Here is a 19,023-nt window from a genome sequence, read left to right as displayed (position 1 = left end):
TTTGTGCAGTACCATCTGGGTAACACAGATGATGTGTCTTTCAGGGCCTTGTGTGGCAGGCGTGGTGGGGCTGACCATGCCACGGTACTGCCTCTTTGGAGACACGGTGAACACGGCATCACGGATGGAGTCCACGGGCCTGCGTGAGTATTTGGGACAGTCCCTGGGGTGGGTGGTTGAACTAACTTCTCAAGAGAGATGAAGAAATGCACATCTGTAATTATAAGCATTGCAACTGAAAAAGGGCAAGTCAAATGACAAAATTCAAAGCAGCCTGAAGGACAGGGCATCAGCTTTGCAATTGTAGGTCAGCCTTTATGACCCTGCCTTCCATCTCCAGTCCTCTAATTTGAATGCCATCAACTAAAATCAACATGAATCTTGCCCTAGTTTTCTCTGACATAGGTTGCATCTTGCTTTCAGTCAGTGCTGAGAACCCTTAATTCAGAGCTGTTCTTGCACAGTAAAATAATGCATTTGCCTGTCACGACCAGTACAAAGCAAGGGTTGAAGCACACAAGGGCATTGCTTCCATCATACCCTTGGTTGTAGAAAGTTTCACTGAGATGGAGGCAGAAAGAGCACTGCAGATACAAGAGCATTGTTATACATTAGTAGAAATGCATATAGATAACTAACAACAGGAAAACTGTAGGTTAGTCTCTCAGGAAATGTAGCTCATAGCTATGAGGTCTTCTTCTACATACTCCAACTGATGTTCTTCTTTTAGATTATTATACCAAAAAAAAAATTAATCGGCTCATCCCCCATCATTCAAGGGGGAAGGGAATTTGATTGACACAATTGAAATAAAAGCTCAATAAAAACAAAAAAGAAAAGTATCTTTGAACTTTTCTTTTGAAAGAAAAGTTTTATAAACATTGCCTGGCTTGTTCACACCAGCATAACAATAACAAATTTCAGGGAGTTCCAGCAAGGGCTGTAAAACAAGTTGGGAGAGTTAGGAATTCAGTAAGGCTCTCCATCTTTGCCCTTTTTGTTCACAGACTTAATGGTAGCTCTGGGTGGAATCAATTACCGAAAGCCCAGACAGATCTAGTTGCATAGCCACATTTTCTTTATGTTCCCTTGCAAACTCCATCTCTCTGCTCTTCATCCCAACTTTCTATTTATGTTGGGTGTCTGGAGCAGGACAGTTAGTTATTTTAGGGGGTTTTTCCCATTCCCTAGTTATTCTGTGGCAATAGATAAAACATCAATCCAGCTGACAATGTCACTGGAAAATCACTATCTTTGTTGAGCTAGTTAGTTAGTGTGTTTGGTATCCATCTGCAGGAAGCCCCCAGTGTGGATCTCCTCTGCCCCTGTGCTTGTTACAGCCCTGCCTGAAAGGATCCATCAGTCAGCATTGAACTCTGTGTAGAGGAGCACCACACAGCTACACCAGCTACACACCTGCGTGCTTTGGAGCACTTTTACTCATCAGTATGAAGCAGTGGGGAATTTGCAGCCTGTGTGCAGCATAGTGATTCAGCTGTTTTGCTTTCTGTTCCCAGCTTACAGAATTCATGTCAGCCAAAGTACAGTGGATACACTTCGGAGTCTGAATGAAGGCTATGAAATCATACCTAGAGGGAAAACAGAACTGAGGGTAAGAAGGGCCAGGGCTGTGCGAAGCACTTCACAAGGGAGTCTTCTTGTTTAGAGAATTTACATAGTAAGGTCTTGTTTGGCCTTCATCCACCACTCTTCTGCTAAATCCTCCCAAAATTGTCCCTTCCAGTTGTTTCAGTACATGAGGTGGTTATTGAAGCACTGTGGGATTGAGCAATCAGCTGTATGCACTGGATATAAGTATTTATTTAGTACTCTATTTAGTCCACCTTAAGAGAAGCTGCTACTTCTCACAGTGTCCAAACAAGAGAGTACTAAATAATTCAACCATCATTTCTACCCTTACGTAGTTAATAGACAGACTTAGAATCTTTATTTGCCTTAAACACCTAGAATTAAAGCTCTGAATACGGCCTTGGGCCCTCAACAATCTTTCATGACAAGTGGATTCATCTCATCTGAGTTCATATGTCTGCAAGTGGAGATTGGAGGTAATTATTCCAGGTTTAGTCAATGGAAAGAAACCTTTACAGAGTTAGTGGAGATAAATTGGCACTTCAGAAAATTATTAACCTGACGTACTGTCAGGGTCCAGTTTATGTGAAGATGAATGTTTCCTCCACTTCTTCAGTCAAGGGTGATTGACTCTGATATAGATGCCTACAGTTCAGCAGATGTATCACACCTTAAAACTAAATCATCAGTGGTGGGAGAGGAAGTTATATTCTGATAATCAGTCCAGAAAGAGTTGTAAAATCTCTCAATTAATAATGCTAGTGCTGCCAAATAAGGTGATTAGAGATCCTGTAGTTTCCCATTTCTGTTAAATTGTGTAGTTTCAATGACCCAGATCACTAGGAGTCATTTGTAAAGGACAGTTTGAATAAGGATAATGAATATCCTGCTTTAGGATAATGAAATTCAAATAATCCCTGAGCTGTTTGGAAGGACAGCCCAAGATTTCCAGCCATGGTCTGTCTCTGGAGATATATGAAGCCAGAGAAATCCAGAGGAAATTACGTATTGAGCAGAGGGCAATCAGAAAGCTGCTCTTTATCTGGATTTTTTGTTTTATTTTAGGGTAAAGGAGTAGAAGACACATATTGGCTGGTTGGGAAAAAAGGCTTTCTGAAGCCCTTACCTAAACCTCCTGAAATAAAGCCAGGGTAAGTGTGACTTCATCACTGTTCAATACATTCATTATAAGGTCCTTTTTGGAGTTTGCAGGCTGAATATCTGTCTTTCCATGTTATCTGTTTGCAAAGTCTCTATCATTTTCCTTAGGTGACTTGTATGTTCAGGCATAGTACTGAGACTGAGAAGTTATGTGGTTTCTTCAACTCCTCTCCTTAGTGGTAGTTCCCAAGTGACATGGAAGCTTTCTGCTTCTCCCCTATACTCCCTTGGAGACTGAGCACCAGGGAGTTGCTTCCTTAATCTCCTTCATACTCTGTGTGCATATGGGAGACGCACAGGTACGGACACTTTTAGGTCTCTGCTGTCATCAGCGTATGAGTGACACTCAGATTTTTCTCTCCCTCCATCAAAATTCCTGCAGAAGACACCAACCTCATCCAACATATAAATATATTTCTTCCCTTTCACTCTAATATAAAAATAAAGAGACTTTGTGTTATAAATTATGGCACTGTTAGGTAACTGAAGACTTAATGATGTTGCCTCCATACAGGTGGTGGTGAGCAAAGATTGATCACACAAAATTCATTAAGTCATTTTCTAGCTTTGCCATGCCTGACTTTGCAAACAGAGTACTCCCTGTTCAGCTGTTACTTGCTGTATGCCTGGAAAGGATGTTGGGGTCAGGACATAAAAAACAGAAGTCAGATTTGTTTGACAAGAACAGCGTAGTCACCCACATTAAAAGCAGTCAGTTTTGACTCCCTTTATAGTCAATAAAGAGATATAAAAGCTATGGTATCTGATTTGATTGGCTTGCCTGGACGTCTGTATTAGAAGATGAATTGCCCTTTCAAGGTGCCTCTTTTGTTGACTGTAAAGAGATCCTACAGTGACTACCTCAGAGATAGATGTCTGACAACAAACAAGGTCTGTTTTAATGTGGCTCTGACTTCTCCTGATCAATCTTGTTCTAAGTATTACCTCATTTCCTCTTAGCAAAATGAAGACTTCTTTTTTTATCTGTCTCTGCACGCTATAGTTGCCTTGGGAGGCTGCATACAGGGCAGTCCATGTGCTCAGAGCCATCCCAGAGCTTTCTCGGAGTAAGGTGGAACTTACAGTATTACAGTACTTGGGGACATCATTTTAAAATTGTTTGGGTGTCAGTCAGGGTGAAAATAGAAGTTTACTGAAAGGCAATTTTGAGAGACAATATTTCATAGGCCTTGAAGGCATTTTACTGTTAATACTTGACAGAAGTGAGCTATTGAATAATGTGTGTTAATACCAATAATGCATTATTCACGGGAAATATGAAACTTGGAGGAATTTTGCCATATTAGCAAGATGGGCTAGCTTACTATGCAACCAAGGAAGCACTTAGACTTTTACTTTGAGAGTAGATTCTTCTCATCCTGGTTTTATTATCTTAAAGTCATGATTTAAGCCTCTGTTGACTATTGAGATTCTTTTCATTACTCTCAAAGATTCTGGCCTCTGGTCATGTTAACCAAAGTCAAATTTATGCAGGGCTGAGCTGTTTCTAAACGTGGATTGTAAACGGCAGAAAATGAATCAGGTCCAGGCACAAAATAAGAGAAGTAAAAAAATGTTCCCATGTGCACAGGATCAGAAGATCTTGAACATCTGTGTGTAACCTCTGTAGAGTCCATCTGTAGCACTGCAGAGAGGGAGGTGGTCTTCTGCTCTTGTCCCAAGGCACAGATCTTCACTGTTCTTTTGCAGTATCTCTGTCCCCACAGATCATCATGCAGCAGTTGAATGAATGTTACAGTAATCATAGGAAAAAGTGAAGTTATACAAAACAGAATTTGTCCTAGTGAAGTGTCATAATGAAAGTTATACCCCATAGAAACAAAATGTCAAATGACAGAAAGAAGTAACTACTTGTTCAAGCAAGGCAAATATTCAGAGAACTGCCTCATGCATCAGTTGGGCTGTTATCAGATAGGTGTCAGACATTATGTCCTGCTTTTCCAGCCTTATCTTGATGGTTCAGTTTTTGGCACAAAAATGAAGTTGTGTCTCTCTTGTTGGCAAATATGGTGGTTTCAAGTCACGGCCTCATATACTTTCATAAGGATTTCCTAATTTCTGGACTTTTGAGCTGAATAAATTCTTTTTCTACTCATCTTTTCTCTCTGTCCTCAGGCAACTCCTCTTCTACTTAGGTATTCCGTTACCATGAGATCTATGAGCACTTGCTTTTATCTCACACTTTATTTTGGGACTTAGGTGGCCTAAATATCTACAGGTGGGCAGTTTTGGTGGCCACGCCAAGAGGTGTCTCCTGCTAATGAAGGTTACTAAATTGTCCTTGATCTTATGTCCAAACCTGCAAACCTGTTGGCCGTGGATTTAAGGGTCACATCCTAGGGATGGAAATTTTGAAGTTCCTTTTTGAGCCATAAATACCTCTTTATAGGTCTGGTCAAATCTCAGTTTTACCTGCTTTTCATGGGAGCTTTAGGTTAACTTTGCATAACATAGAACAGGGCACACACTTCTGTTGGCTCTCTAGAATTTTTCTTGCTTCAAGGCAAATTTCTACACCTACATCTGATACTGCCACAGGAAATAATGGCAGATTGGACATAGAGAAGTAAGAAAATTATGAGATAGCAAAAAGAAGCATGATAAGCAGTCGAGCAGCAGACTACCTGTAGGATAGATATTTTTTGAGATTTCAGCCTTTTAGAGGAAGGCTATACCAGGACACTAGTTAGGTAGCTGAAGAGCAGACATGATAAAACCACAAAATTGCGAGTATATAAATGTGGGATATTTGAAGCTGACGATGCTCTGGGACAGGCAGAGCCTTGGCAGCACTGGTGGAGCACTCCTCTTGTCCAAAACAGCAGAAAAGGCATGAGCTTATGCAAAACTAGCAGATATAAGCCTGACCTGGACTAACTCACAGACGCATTTTGTAAAGCACTGAAAAAATATCTAACACTAGGAAAAATTCATTGGCTAATGAAATTCAGAAGAAAAAAACAAACAAAAAACAAGCAAGCCAAAATGAAACCAAGAGCCAGGATCATGTTCGTTTGCTGTTCCAAGGAGATAAGTGACATTCTCAGCCTTCTGAATTTCCAAGTTCAACATCCTGGTTCAGAAATCCTTTGCTTTGGTACTGAATACAGTGTTCAAAAGCATCAGAAGTCCTCTATGCCAACAGGTAGTTTTATCCAGAAACTTTCCCTTTTTGAGACTATTCTAAATTAGTTATGGAAAGTTAACTGGAGAGGAAAAAGTAACACAATTCAGCAAAGAAAGATACAGATTGTTGATCCTCTCAAGGGTTTTTAACTATGAACTCAGTGCCCGGGTAGATCACATATGAGAGTTTTTGATTTTTAACATCGAACCCAGATTCCTGACCTCATATGAAATCATGCAGTAGGTCTTAAGTCCAGAAGGGTCAATAGGTTATCCAGCCCACCACCATTCACAGCAATGAGTGCAGCCTGACATGAGACATCACTGAAAACTGAAGATGCAGGCATGGATAGGAGTGAATCTGGGGGCTCTCTCATCCTCACATACATGAGGATCATCCCTGGAGGAAGCACTGAGATCCTTGTTTGAAGATAAATGGGTGAGAAATAGCGAAGGATGCTCAAAGAATCCATCTCCCAACACCAAATGAGAATCACCTTTTTATGAGCTGGGAAAAAGGTACCCATTAGGAAAACATGGCTTTTTCTTCTACTCAGCACAAGGTTCTCATTGTTCTGTCTGTATTGATGCACCATGGTATGATGGGAGTTGATTGGTAGAGAGCCTCTGCTGTTGCTGTTGCTGCTGATGTGTCTTTCCCGGGAGAAAGGATTTCTATTCAGGCTCCTATTTTAAGTCTTTCAACTGATGCTCTTTTAAATCAGAAATAAAAGAGCTTGTGAGGCAAACAGCAGCAAAAAACTTCTGTTGCCTTCCGTAGCTGGACTTATGAAACAGTATCAAAATATTTCCTAGATAAACTTTATATAACATATAACAAGAGCTATCTGGGGAAATCCAAACATCCTCTGGCTCATACTCATAGACTTGATCACCGAATCTTAGGACACATGCTTTTTTCTTCACAATCAATCCCTTCTTTTCAAATTATTTCTGACCCCCTAACATGGCAGCAAAATAAAGAAAAAGGAATATTTTGATCATGGCTGTGGCATAATGATTGTGAGAAAGAAGAGTTTTCTCTGAAATCTGATTGAGGGGAGAGAGGGAATGAAAGCTGGTGACATCTCCCTTTGAACAAGACTGTCTGACTTGTGATATGGTTGCTTCAGCTTTTATTTCTAAACAAGCTCTTTTTGAGCAAGCTGAGGTTTCTGAAGAAATGACAGGAGTATTAGAGAATTGGTGCTGATAGCAAGAAACCCTAAATGCAGTATTCAGAAAGGAAGCAAAGTCAGGACTTTACAGATTTTCTCCTGCTGGCTTTGGAAACAAGGTGGTAGGAAGAGAGGACCTTGGAAAAATAACAGCTGTCTTAAAAAAGAGGATGGGGTGGAGGGTGTAGAACCAGACCTTTCCAGTTGCTCAGACATTAGTGAGTTCAGGAGATGTGCAAGTTCTATTTGCGCAGGATCTTTCTTTTTGTTATTGAGCTGTGGATGAAAGGCAAGTCATTATCATAGTTATTTGATACTTGTGTGAGCGATGTTTGGAGGTGGACCTCAATCTCATACTGTGCTTCATCCCTAAATACCCTGATCAGGTCTTCACTTTCTGTGGGTCACAACCTGCTGCGCTATTGTGCAGACACAGGCAGCAACATCCTCCACTCCTCTGTGGGTGAGTCCTGCCAAGTGGATTCAAGAAACAAACCACTCACACTCACCCTGTGGCTGTATTTTGCTACTGCTTGCAAAAAGGGTCTGGACACAAAGATTCCTCTTCTCCCTCCAACAGTCAAGATTTAATCTTATTAAATATTATTTACCTCCATCTGATCTGGTCATCTTGCACGTCTTTTAAGAGTCAGTGCAGGGAAATAGACATTTCTAGGTGCAGATCTTCTGTCTCACAAAGGATATCTACTTTGGGATAAACCCCTGCTGTGTTCTGGCAGCGTCAGCTTCCCTCCACTGGCTGAGAAGGGAACACAAGATATTTGGCTCAGATGAAAATATCTCTGTTGCAGAGAGACAAATGGCAGGAAGCTAAATCCCACCTGAATTGTGGATTCCCAGAAGTCATTCCTCATTGAACCCATCAGGGTTATATCCTTCTGGCTTCCCAGTCCTTTGGACAGAGCCCTAAATGCTCCAGCACTCATGAGGAAGTTTATAAACAGGGATTAATGTTTCTAAAAAGAAGAAGGATGTTCCCAGAGCTGAGGATTTAGGTAAGGAATGGGAGGACAACTTGACTAGACATTTCCATTTGTAGAACAGAACTGACAAAAAAGCTGAAACTTGACTCTGATCTCCCTCAGGAAAGGCTTTTAAATTTGTGGTAATTTCAGAGACAGCTGGCTATCTCTAGGGACAGTTAAATAGGATTTCCATTAGGAAATGTACTCATACTTTTGAGAGATGAGAGCTTCTGAAAGCAACACCTCTGGAAGACCAAAAGGCACTGAGACAGGAACTGAACCAACCAAAGGTGAGGTCTTCACAGCAGTTTTGTTCTTTCCTTTCCTTTAATAATGAGGGGAAGGATCAGTGGAATAATGGAATCATTCTCCCAGGATTCATCTTGTCTAATAGATTCTGAAACAGATAGACATATAATTTGTGCTCCTCAATCAACAAAGTCATTCATCTTGTCCTGGGAGAAGTGTCTAAGAGTACCAAGAGACCTCTGGAAACTTAAAATTTAATTAGCTGACCTCACTTTTTGCAGTAATTCAAGTTGAAAGGATACAAAATGGGAATAAATAAAACCAGGACCAGGACCAATATTTGTTTTCCTTTTTCTCACCAGAAGACACTCACCTTTCACTTGGTCTACATTACAGTCTGTTCTTTATTACAGATGAAACTGAACTGGTTCTTTCTCTAATGGCCTGCCTGTTCACTGCAGGTATAGAGCTCATGGGTTACTCCCGGAAGAAATTGCAGAGTTCAAAAGGAGGAAAGCTGAAAAAGCCTTGGCAAAAGGGCCTAGATCTGAGGTAGTAGCTGTAGGACAGTCCCAATGTAGCTCTTCTGCTTAGTGCCTGCTTGCATGTTGTGTGTCTGCACTTTGCTGGTTTTAGTGTCCTTTTTTTCCTTTTTAATTTGTTTTTCTTCCTTTCTATTTTTTTTAATATGTTGTATTGTTATTCTAAAGTGTCTCATTCAAAATGTGTTCAGAACAGCAGTAAGGCTGTCTAAAGATAGTAGTAGCCCTGTTGGGTGATTTCCTAGTGAATTTATGCTCTACTATCATATTAATTCCTGAAAGGCATACAGTATTACTGTGTTTACCTGCAGTGTATTATCAGTCCATTGAATGTTGATGTGCACTGTGCCAGGAGGAGACTAGTACATGGTAAACACAGTGATAAAACTCTTCAAACCTGCAAAAATCCAAATTGCCTATTGTTGCTTTCCTGTAATGTATATCTCCTGCCTAGTATAATCCCATATCTCATGACATGAAAAAGGATGCAGCTCTGTTATTAATTATGGTACCTACGAGTACGAGAAATAATGGATTTAGGGGGATTTAGGTGAAATTCAGAAGTTAGATGGAGTATTACAGTTAGATGGACCTGAGGTGTCTGATCAAGGAGATATTACTGGAGCAAGGTTGGCATGTAAGCTTGCACACCCACACGTGCACGTGTATGGTGTCCCCTGAAAATGCTGTATGATTAGATTTTCTTAATAGTATCTCTAAAAACATCAATAATGCTTCTGCTCAGTTCCTCTGAACTAATGTGTATTTAATTTCCACTTTCTTAAAAAAAGGAGAGGTGGATGAAAGCCCAGAGTACCTAGATACAGGATGGTTACAAACCCCTAAGATATAGGCTGATCAGGCTGATAGATGACTATGAAGACTAAAGCTCCATCTAATTTTCTCATAAGGATAAAACCCAGCAGATAACTTTTGGCTGTGTTCCTCCTTCCCAACCACAACTTTTAAAGATTCAGTGTGTGTCACTGGGCTGGTTTATCTCCCTTAAAAGATTTTTAAATTTTGAGGTTCTCCCTATCAAGGACCTGGGCAGAAATTCCTCCTTAAAAAAATAAGAATAAAATAAAATAAATGATTTAAATATGGGGCCCAATCTGCAGAGACCTGCAATAAGCACTACCATATGAGAACACTGGCTGCTAAATATAAGCTCCAAGGCACAGAAGATCGCCCTGCTGATTTACACCTAAGAGTACCAGCTAGTCCTCCAAGGCCAAAGACAAAGAGCATCTCTCACTGGGGTTAACCCTGCTTGACAAAACCTGCATATATACTGATACATAAATATTTAGTAGTTGTATCACCCACAGGCTGATTAGTAGTACATTATGGAGAAGAGAAGGTCTTCAGTAGCCAACTTGGCTCAATCCATGGGAAATAGCTGAAAAATCAATAAGGCATTCATACCTGGATCTTTTCAATGGTCCTAGTTCAATCCTTCTTGTGTGCATGAAGCTTTCAACGGAGGCAATTAAGTCCTCAACAGCTAGTTATTCCCAACATGCCTGCTTGGTGGTTTAGTGATGTTTCCAGCTAAGCTACTTTAAATGCTTATGGTGAAAGGGAATATGCCACCAATAACCTTGTTTTTCCTTGACAGCAATAAAGGAACACTTTCCACAGATCTCAGATATAGTGATCCATGGTCCATTCACTCAGTGTACGATCCTATTAATCTGGGACCATAAACAGCTTACAGTCCCAAAGGGTTCTTGCTGCAATAGCATAGGAATCCCCATCTTGGAGTAATTATATTTAGGAGTATTCATCTGGTCTGGAGTCTAGAGGAAGGTCAAGACTCTGCTCTTCATGCTCAGGAATCAAATCCTTTAACCTTGAAGGCTGTGGACTCTGCTGTCTTTAGTGGACACCTTATTTCAAAGAGAAGTGATGGTTCTGGATGGATCTTGGTAAAAATGTTCATCAAAGCATGAGGAACATGTGAGTGCATCTCCAGTTACCAGAAGATAAACCCCTTGACTATATCACTAGTGACTCTTATACTTTGTCCTGTGGTAGGATCTGTGACCTTAACACATGCCTTCCAACCCACTCATGTGAGTGGGATTCAGCCCAGAGCACCATGTTTGTAGAGACACTTGTGCAAGGCTGTAGATGAAACAGCAGCTGAAGACCACGTAGGATAAACAATGGCATCTCAAACACTGATGGATAATATCCTCAGGCAGATGAATCCCACCCATTGCATCTTAAAATACTTCTGATAAAGAGAAAGGGATTTCTCTCTTTAAATTCAAGACACAACAGAGAACTGTCCCACAGAGAGGTCAGACTCCCTTGGATTTGTGGATTGATCTCACTTTGGAGATGAGACTTAAAGTCCATGCAAGTCAGTCAGAACTCATTTTGGAGTTCTAAGTGGTGAGATTTCACCCCAGTGTGATGGGTAGCTGTTGTGTTTATAGAGGGATCCATGGCGTATGAATCTTAGTACACTCTGTATTGCTCTTTGCTGACCTTTAGATATATAAGCATACGGGTACCATACAGGTATCCTGCACGGACAAAAGTCTGGGATTACCCAAAAATACAGAGGTTCAATTTTTCAAGTTATTTTCTCTCCTTTTTTTTTCCTTGTTCCTCAAGAATTTGACTCTCCTTCTATTCTGATCTCTCATACTGTGAACTCAGCTTAGTGACAGATCCTTCAAGATTCTTTCTTGTTCAGGAAATACAGTAAACGCTCAAATAATTGCATGTTGCTGGCCAAACCATAGACTAGCAAGGTGCAGTTGACCAGCAGATAAGATCATAGAATCATAGATTCATAGAATGCTTTGGGTTGGAACGGGTGTTGCAAGGCCATTTAGTTCAACTCTCCCCTTCCCTCCCTTCCCCTCCCCTTCTGTTTTACAGCCACAACTGGCCAGATGTACTGACTAGGAAACTCAAATCTGTCCTGAGGGACACAAAGAGAACACTAACGAAAGCAACCTTTAAAGAGCTGGGGAACATGAAGGAGTCTGATATAAGTTTCGAAGAGGATGAAATTTGAGAAGAGCACAGCAAAGAATTAGTAAGATCGGGATGGACACCTCGAAGCCAATCCAACAGAGCTCACTCTCCGTTTAGCTCCCAATCACCCAAAAGCAGTATAATTAATGAAGCCTCTTGGCTCTTGCAGAGAGTGAACCTGAACAGGCAGATGAATCCTGACCATCTTCTCTTGTGAAACTGGGAACCAGCTCAGAGCTGTATGTGTGCATTTTTTCGGGGGGGGGGGGGGTCCACTGGGGAGGAACGTGATGGTGATGATGATGGTAGTTACAGCTCTTCATGAGCAACTGTCACAAGGATGAACTCGAATATTTTAGCTAGGTCTGCGTAGCAGGAAAAACAAGTCTGGCTGCTTTTGGGCCTGATTTGAACAATAATGCCAAGTGCTAAAATGATTTAACTGTTTTGCATTAAATAATTGTTTTCCTGTTGTTGTAGCAAACTCTGGTTTCATGAAAATCATTGCAATTGAGAAAAAAATGTTTTGGCCAACAACAAAAAAATATTTTTACTCTCCCACAGGTGGAAATTCTGAATCAAAATGTTTTGTTCCCGTATGTCAATTTAAGATGAAACATTCTCTTTTAAATTGACATTTCAGCTGCAAAAGCCAATTTAATGCTATTTTCAAACTGAAATGACAGTTTTGAATTGAAACAGTTTGGTATGAATCAATATTTTTTTCAAATGCCAAAATGAGATTCTGCTCAAAATGTCAAAATATGTCATCTTTGTAAATCCAGATCCAATTGCAAGAACATATACAGGATATCTAAAACATTTTATGCGTTTCATCCCAAAGCAAGATGAAAACAAAATGCCAAGATATTGCAAAACTGAAATGCAGTTCCATTAGCTGAGTAATACTAACAAAATACATCTTTTTCCTGAAAAAGTGGGGCTGATGGAACAAAGAGTACATTACTAAAGCAGTTCAAAGCCTAAAACCCATCAATTTTTTTCCTTCCCAGTCTCCAAGTGGTCTCTAAGGCACTTGTCTATAAAGGAAGCCTCCCAGTGGGTAAAAGACTTTCTGTAAAGGGTCAACATTTGGCCTGTAGGCACTTCTCACAGAGCACACTTCATCAAGGTAAAATAATTTTGGTGTTGGTCCCTTCTTCTTCTGGCTTTTTTATTCCTGTTCAGCATCTGGCTTCTAACAAACTTCTGGAAATTATTATTCTCTCTTCTTCAAGGCTGAAGAGAAGAGCAGGTATGTTAATTCAATGAATATTACCACCAGAAGGTGCTCATTGTGGACACTGAGACCTTTCTCAAGCTCAGTTTGCACTCTTCCCATCAGAACAATCTAAGCAGATTTTTACCATTCAGATAATAAATAAGAGTCAACAACCACTTGACAAACATTCTTGGGATATTGCAAATATCTTTATGGAACAAGGCTTCATAAAGCTGAGGAACATAGTGTTTTCTTTACTGTATCAAGTGTAAAATGTACACTGCCAAAGTAGGAGCTGTTTGGAGTATAAACATCTGAAAAGCAAAAACAGAAGGGAAATCCACTAATACTATTTAATAATAAGATTTTACTCTATGGCACCTGGTTTTGTGAAAGAAGTTTTGCTTATTTCATGATGAGAGTAGATATTCCAGGTGGGAGAAGTTGGCCTTTGAATGACATCTGTTAAAAGGCTCATACAACACTTGAGCTGACAAATTAGGATTAGGAGAGCTTTCACTTCCTGCCCTCTGCTCACCCTCTGTTCGAGAATTCATTCAGAAATAAAGTCCTATGGAAGAGACATGGGGCAGGTAATTCTGACACAATATACCTCAGTATACAGTTTGAGGGAGGAACATTACTGGGGTTGGTTTGTACAAATGTGAGTTTAAAATCAAACAATTTCTCCATAATTCATGTCTTTTCCGTTATTTTCACATGTAAAAAACATTTACCAGTGCTGTCCTGCTACATAGCACAGTGGGTTAAATCAACCTGAATTTTCCATCTGAAGATGCCTGAAACAAGACGATTTCAATCCATCCTTCTGCACAGTTTTTTCCTTCAGCCTGTAGTCTTCTAAAATAAACAACATTCTTAGAATTTATTTTAGAAAATAAGATAGTAAATCTGTGGGAAAGGGTAGAAGAGAAGCAGAGTTCTATTCACTGATGACTTTAGTAATCCCAGGATAATTCTTAATTCTCTTTGAAGCCAGTGGGGGTTTTTTTTCTCTTAATTTCAACAGGAAGAGGCCAAAGACTCATCCCTGAGTGTGACCATCTCTACTGTTAGAAACCCATAAAACATATTTATGTTTTTCTGACATTATTCTGTTTAGATAGATTTAGGTTCACTCATGAGATTTCTTCTAATATTAACTATGATTACTGTATAAGCCTCTAAGTTTGTTAGTTTGCTCCTAAAACTAGTGTTTGGATGTTGCAATGAGGAAGATGTGGGCTGGAAGCAGCAAATGTAAATTTTTGTAACTCCACATGAGACTTCTCAGCTGACTGTGGACAAGACAGTTGGTGGATTCTTGGGTAGTGAAGTGCACACTGTAGAAACCACTATCAACAAGAATCTATCACATGATTGCTGGAGGTTTTACCACTGATGTTATAGAGTGAATTTTAATACAGTTGTGCAAACCCACTGAGAACTGTAGAAGGTGTATTTGTATGCAATAAACACTCTCTGAATACAGTTCATATTTCATACAGTATTTTCAGCAGTCAATTTATAACATATGACAATAAAGATCCTTGAAGATACCTCCACCTGAAAATCTCATTCTAGTTTGTATATTTACCTTCAGCTGACTTCTCGGCTTATTTTTCAGCTCTCTGTGCAGATAAGGCACCTGTGGAGCCCCCTGTTCACATATTTGCTTGATTATACAGTAATTTAGAGGCAGGTCTCCAAATGCACAAGTCAGAGGCAGGACAGTCAGGGAGAGAAGGTATGAGATGCAGAAGAATCCCAGGAAGATATGGAGCAGCCACAATGTGGATGGGTGTCCAAACAGCTACAAGGGCTCATGTCTGGGAAAATTTCCTGTGACAGGGGATATTAATGCAAATAGGGGGCAATACCACTCCCCACAACACATTTCTTATTAGAAAATATGAAGGTGTTTCTCTGAGTTATGAAATTACAGCCAAGTGAATGCAGGCATAGAGCCGAAGGTGAGTAATCCCAGGATAATTCTATGATTCTGTCCTCACACCAGCAAAGAATCTGTTAAATAAATGCATGGAAAACATCACATCAACCTGCTCCTTTCTATCCATTCAAAGGACATAGTCTGGCAAGGGCCTATGCACAGGCAGATTCTTATACTGCCCTTTACCTATACACTCACACACAGTGGTCATCAGCTGGATGTATGTGTGTATGAAGGTGTGCTAAGGATTACCTACTGGTGCAGCCACACATCCTTTCTTTCCCCTTCAGGCATGCCAGAAAGCCTTACTGTGGTACTCACTAGCCTCATCTGTATTAAAAATAGTTGTTTGAATCATATAAAGGAATTATAGAATTGTTTAGGTTGGAAAGGACTCTGAGGTCATCTAGTCCTACCATTAACCCAGCACTGTCAAGTCCACCACTAAACCATGTCTCCAGGTGCCACTTCTGCATGTCTTCTAAATCCCTCCAAGGATGGTGACTCCACCACTTCCCAGTTCCAATGCTTGACAACCCTTTCAATGAAGAAATTTTTCCTAATATCCAGTCTATCCAAACCTTCTCTTGTACAACCTGAGGCTGTTTCCTCTTGTCCTATCGTTTTTTATCTGAGAGAAGAGACTGATGCCCACACGGATACAGCCATCTTTTAGGTAGTTTTAGAGAGTGATCAAAATAAAAGAATACATGGAAGAAGGCAGAGAAACTGCAGCTCTTCATACACAAACTCAAGCTCTGTGAAATGATGGTGTTAGATAAAGCTCTTACAGATAAAACTCAGCCTGATGAAGAGCTATAGGCTTGCTAGGTCAGCTGTAGAATACAGAGAGCTTGATGTACAGGGAGGTTGGATTAGCACATAGAGTTGAAGCAGACCTCCCAAAATGCACTGAGAGCCATTGCATTAAGGATCATTTCCAGACCCTGGGTGTTCACAATCCTCTCCTCCAGCCTTCTGAAGCTGCTGGGTGAGCAGCAACACACAGTGCTCCTAGGCCAGCAACTGCTGAAACAAGTGAGCAGGGAAAGCTTTTCTGTATTCATCCCACACCGGGATACTCCTCCAGCCTTCTTGCAGTGACCACAGGAGAGAGTTCCCTGAGCTGACGAAACCAGGTCCATGTTCTCTGCGGTGTAAGAAGCACCTGATGCTTTTCCTCTGATGCTCATTACTTTACAGGTGTTGGTATTAAATTTCATTCACCAACATTTTTCCTCATTCATTAGATTTTCACAATCCTTCCCAAGCCTGACTTCATGCTATTTGCAGATGTTAGCATCCCATGCTTCTCCTTCCTTCCCTGAACATCCCTAAATTCTGTTAAACAGTACAGGACCCAGTGGAGGGAGTATGAGGACCACCCACAAAAGTTCTTGCACAATGCATCCTGATCATGCGATTCTCTGCTTGGTTTCCTGACTCCACATCAGTCATGATCCACTTTACTTTATCATTGCTTGGTGCAATGAAGTCTCCTTTCTGCACAGGACCTGTTTGGAATCACTTGAAAATCAAGAAAAATTTTATCAGCTGGTTCTCTTTTATTGCCTGTTTTCATTGACACATTACAACTATTTTATTCAAAGGAAATAAATTCCCCTTTTGCCATGATCTGTTCTCAACTTGGGGCTGCCCAGAAACCAGACTTGATAGCACAGACATCAGGCACAGTTAAAAATCTAACAGATGCTGAAAATAAATACACTCATTTTCATAAATCTAGATGTCTGAACCATGTTCATTAACATAGGCAGAGAAGTGCAGAAAAAATCAATTCAGGGCCAAGGACCCATGCCGAAATATGTTATATCCACATAGGCCTGATGCCCAAATGGAAACCACAATACAATGTATGAAATTCCAGTTGGTCTTGAACAGAAGGCATTTATTAAGTGCTGAAGCCTGTTTTTTCTGTTGTTGTTAAAATTTGCCAAGTTGCAAATGTTCTGCAGTTTTCAAGTGGAAAATGGTCTGGTTCTCGGACAGTTTGTTTCCCAGACACCTCAGCTGCCCATCTGCTGGGCTATTCCAGTCACCAATTCCAAAGCAATCCTGGAGGCAGATGTCTCAACTCCAATCTCCACATACAATTTCCTCCTTTATTTATTTTTTCATTCAAATGCTGGAACTGAAATAGTATTTCAAAATACTGAAATCCTGCAGGAAACCAACTGACCTTTCTCCACACTCACCAGAAAAATGTGGGCAGGAAGAGAAGTCAGCAAACAGACTCTACAGCTAAAGCTCCAGCCTTGAGGTCTTTTCTCACTGGAAGAAATGCACTGTCTGAACAACACAGAATAATATCTAATGGCAGATGTACAGCAATTAGCTGCTTTAGTAACCATGGCTTATCAAATATTTCTTCTGTTGTTGTACCAGAGGTGTTAAATCATGGACTGATAGTCTAGTGCTATAAAAAATTGCTTACATTTCCCTGCATGTGAGCTCTGCTTTGGTACATTATTGCTTCAACAGACAAAGCTAAAAACTATTAATCTGAACAATTCTGACTTTAAAGGAAGGTCAGACTTGGCTTGGAACATGCATTTTGTGACTCAGGGCTGTTTGCAATAAGAAAGCATCACAGGAGCACAGCATTCTTTGCCAGTCCTTGTTTTGAGCTGTCTGTGAAATCTTGGCACTGTGTACCAAGAACGCTGTGTTGAAATAAAACTTTTGTTTAACCTACTTGTGTGGGCTCCCTGTGGAGGTGACTGCCTGTGCTGCCAAATCTGTAACTCTTAGCTCCCCAAACACCATCAGCACATAGAAATAACCAGAGGGAATAACCACAGGTTGTTATCCAAGTAAGGCGCCAAAGCTTATTCATGGAGAGATGTCGTCAAGGTTGCTCAGGATCACTGCACCTGTCAGGACTGCAAAACAGTCAGAACAAAAGGAAAATATGACCTAATACTCATGGTGGGTCCAAGGCTTGGGTCCAGTCTGCATTTCTCACACTGTGGAGGGAAGGGATCAACCTGAAAACCTTCTCCTCTCTACCCCTGCTGTTGTACTTTTGTCCTTGTGGCTGATATTGGAATGGGTACAGGCTATCCAACACTGGTGTGTGTGTGGAGAGGAACCAACCACCAGAAGGTGGGCAGGTGGAAAGGAACTGAGTAAAGAATCTCCCCAGATGGGTAATCCTCCAGCTGTGGTGGAACAGTAGGTTTCATATCCTGCAAGATCTCGGCCAAAATATTCCCCACATCTGGAATAACAGGAGGCCCTAAGCATTGAGAGGAACAACCCTTTCCTTGTCTATCCAGACTTCAGTGAAGTGTTTGACACCATTTCCCTGGAAAAACTGCACTGTCCATTGCATTAAAAATTGGCTGGATGTCCAGTCCCAGAGAGTGGTGGTGAATCCAGTTGGCAGCTGGTCACAGGTGGGGTTCCCCAGGGCTCAGTACTGGGGTGAGTTCTGTTTAATATCTGTATCGATGATCTGGATGAGAGGATCGAGGGCACCCTCAGTCAGTTCACAGACAATATTAAGTTGGACAGAAGTGTTGATTTGCTGGAGGGTAGGAAGGCCCTACAGAGGGATCTGGACAGGTTGGATCAATTGGCTGAGACCAGTTGTATGAGGTTCAACAAGGCCAAGTGCCAAGTCCTGCACTTGGGTTGCAACAACCGCATGCAGCGCTACAGGCTTGGGGAAGAGTGGGTCCTGTGACTGTGGACATCATCTCCATGTTGCCTAATGCTACAGGGGTCCAGAGACACAGAGTGCTCATCCCTGCACGTAGCTTCAAGACAAATTCAAAGGCAAATATGTAATCAGGATAATAATCTATAGTAGGGTTTGCACATCTCAAGGGCTTCAAGGACTGAAGGCTGTTCTCCCAAAGGCTAAGTCTGTGGTTTCACTTGGAAGTGCTGAGTGGTAAATTAAGATGTTGATGAGAAGCTTCTCTGTTTCACTTCCCTCTGGACATAGTCAAAGCTCATCAATATGAATATCACC

At 40.9% G+C, this 19,023-nt stretch overlaps 1 protein-coding gene across 1 annotated transcript in view; it reads left to right on the top strand.

Annotated features, from left to right (window-relative positions):
- The window catches only part of GUCY2F (guanylate cyclase 2F, retinal), a 38,709-nt gene extending 29,804 nt beyond the window's left edge, over window positions 1-8,905 (top strand). Inside the window, exons 15-18 of the mRNA XM_064642174.1 lie at window positions 45-143; window positions 1,518-1,612; window positions 2,656-2,741; window positions 8,773-8,905. Of these exons, the coding sequence (XP_064498244.1) occupies window positions 45-143; window positions 1,518-1,612; window positions 2,656-2,741; window positions 8,773-8,905 (413 nt within the window). The remainder of the gene's footprint in view (window positions 1-44; window positions 144-1,517; window positions 1,613-2,655; window positions 2,742-8,772) is intronic.
- The last annotated feature ends 10,118 nt before the right edge of the window (window positions 8,906-19,023 follow it).

This window comes from Pseudopipra pipra, chromosome 2 (assembly GCF_036250125.1).
Source record: "Pseudopipra pipra isolate bDixPip1 chromosome 2, bDixPip1.hap1, whole genome shotgun sequence".
NCBI lineage: Eukaryota > Metazoa > Chordata > Aves > Passeriformes > Pipridae > Pseudopipra > Pseudopipra pipra.
The sequence above is the reverse complement of the archived record's forward strand: the minus strand, read 5'-3'. Positions and strand labels throughout refer to the sequence as shown.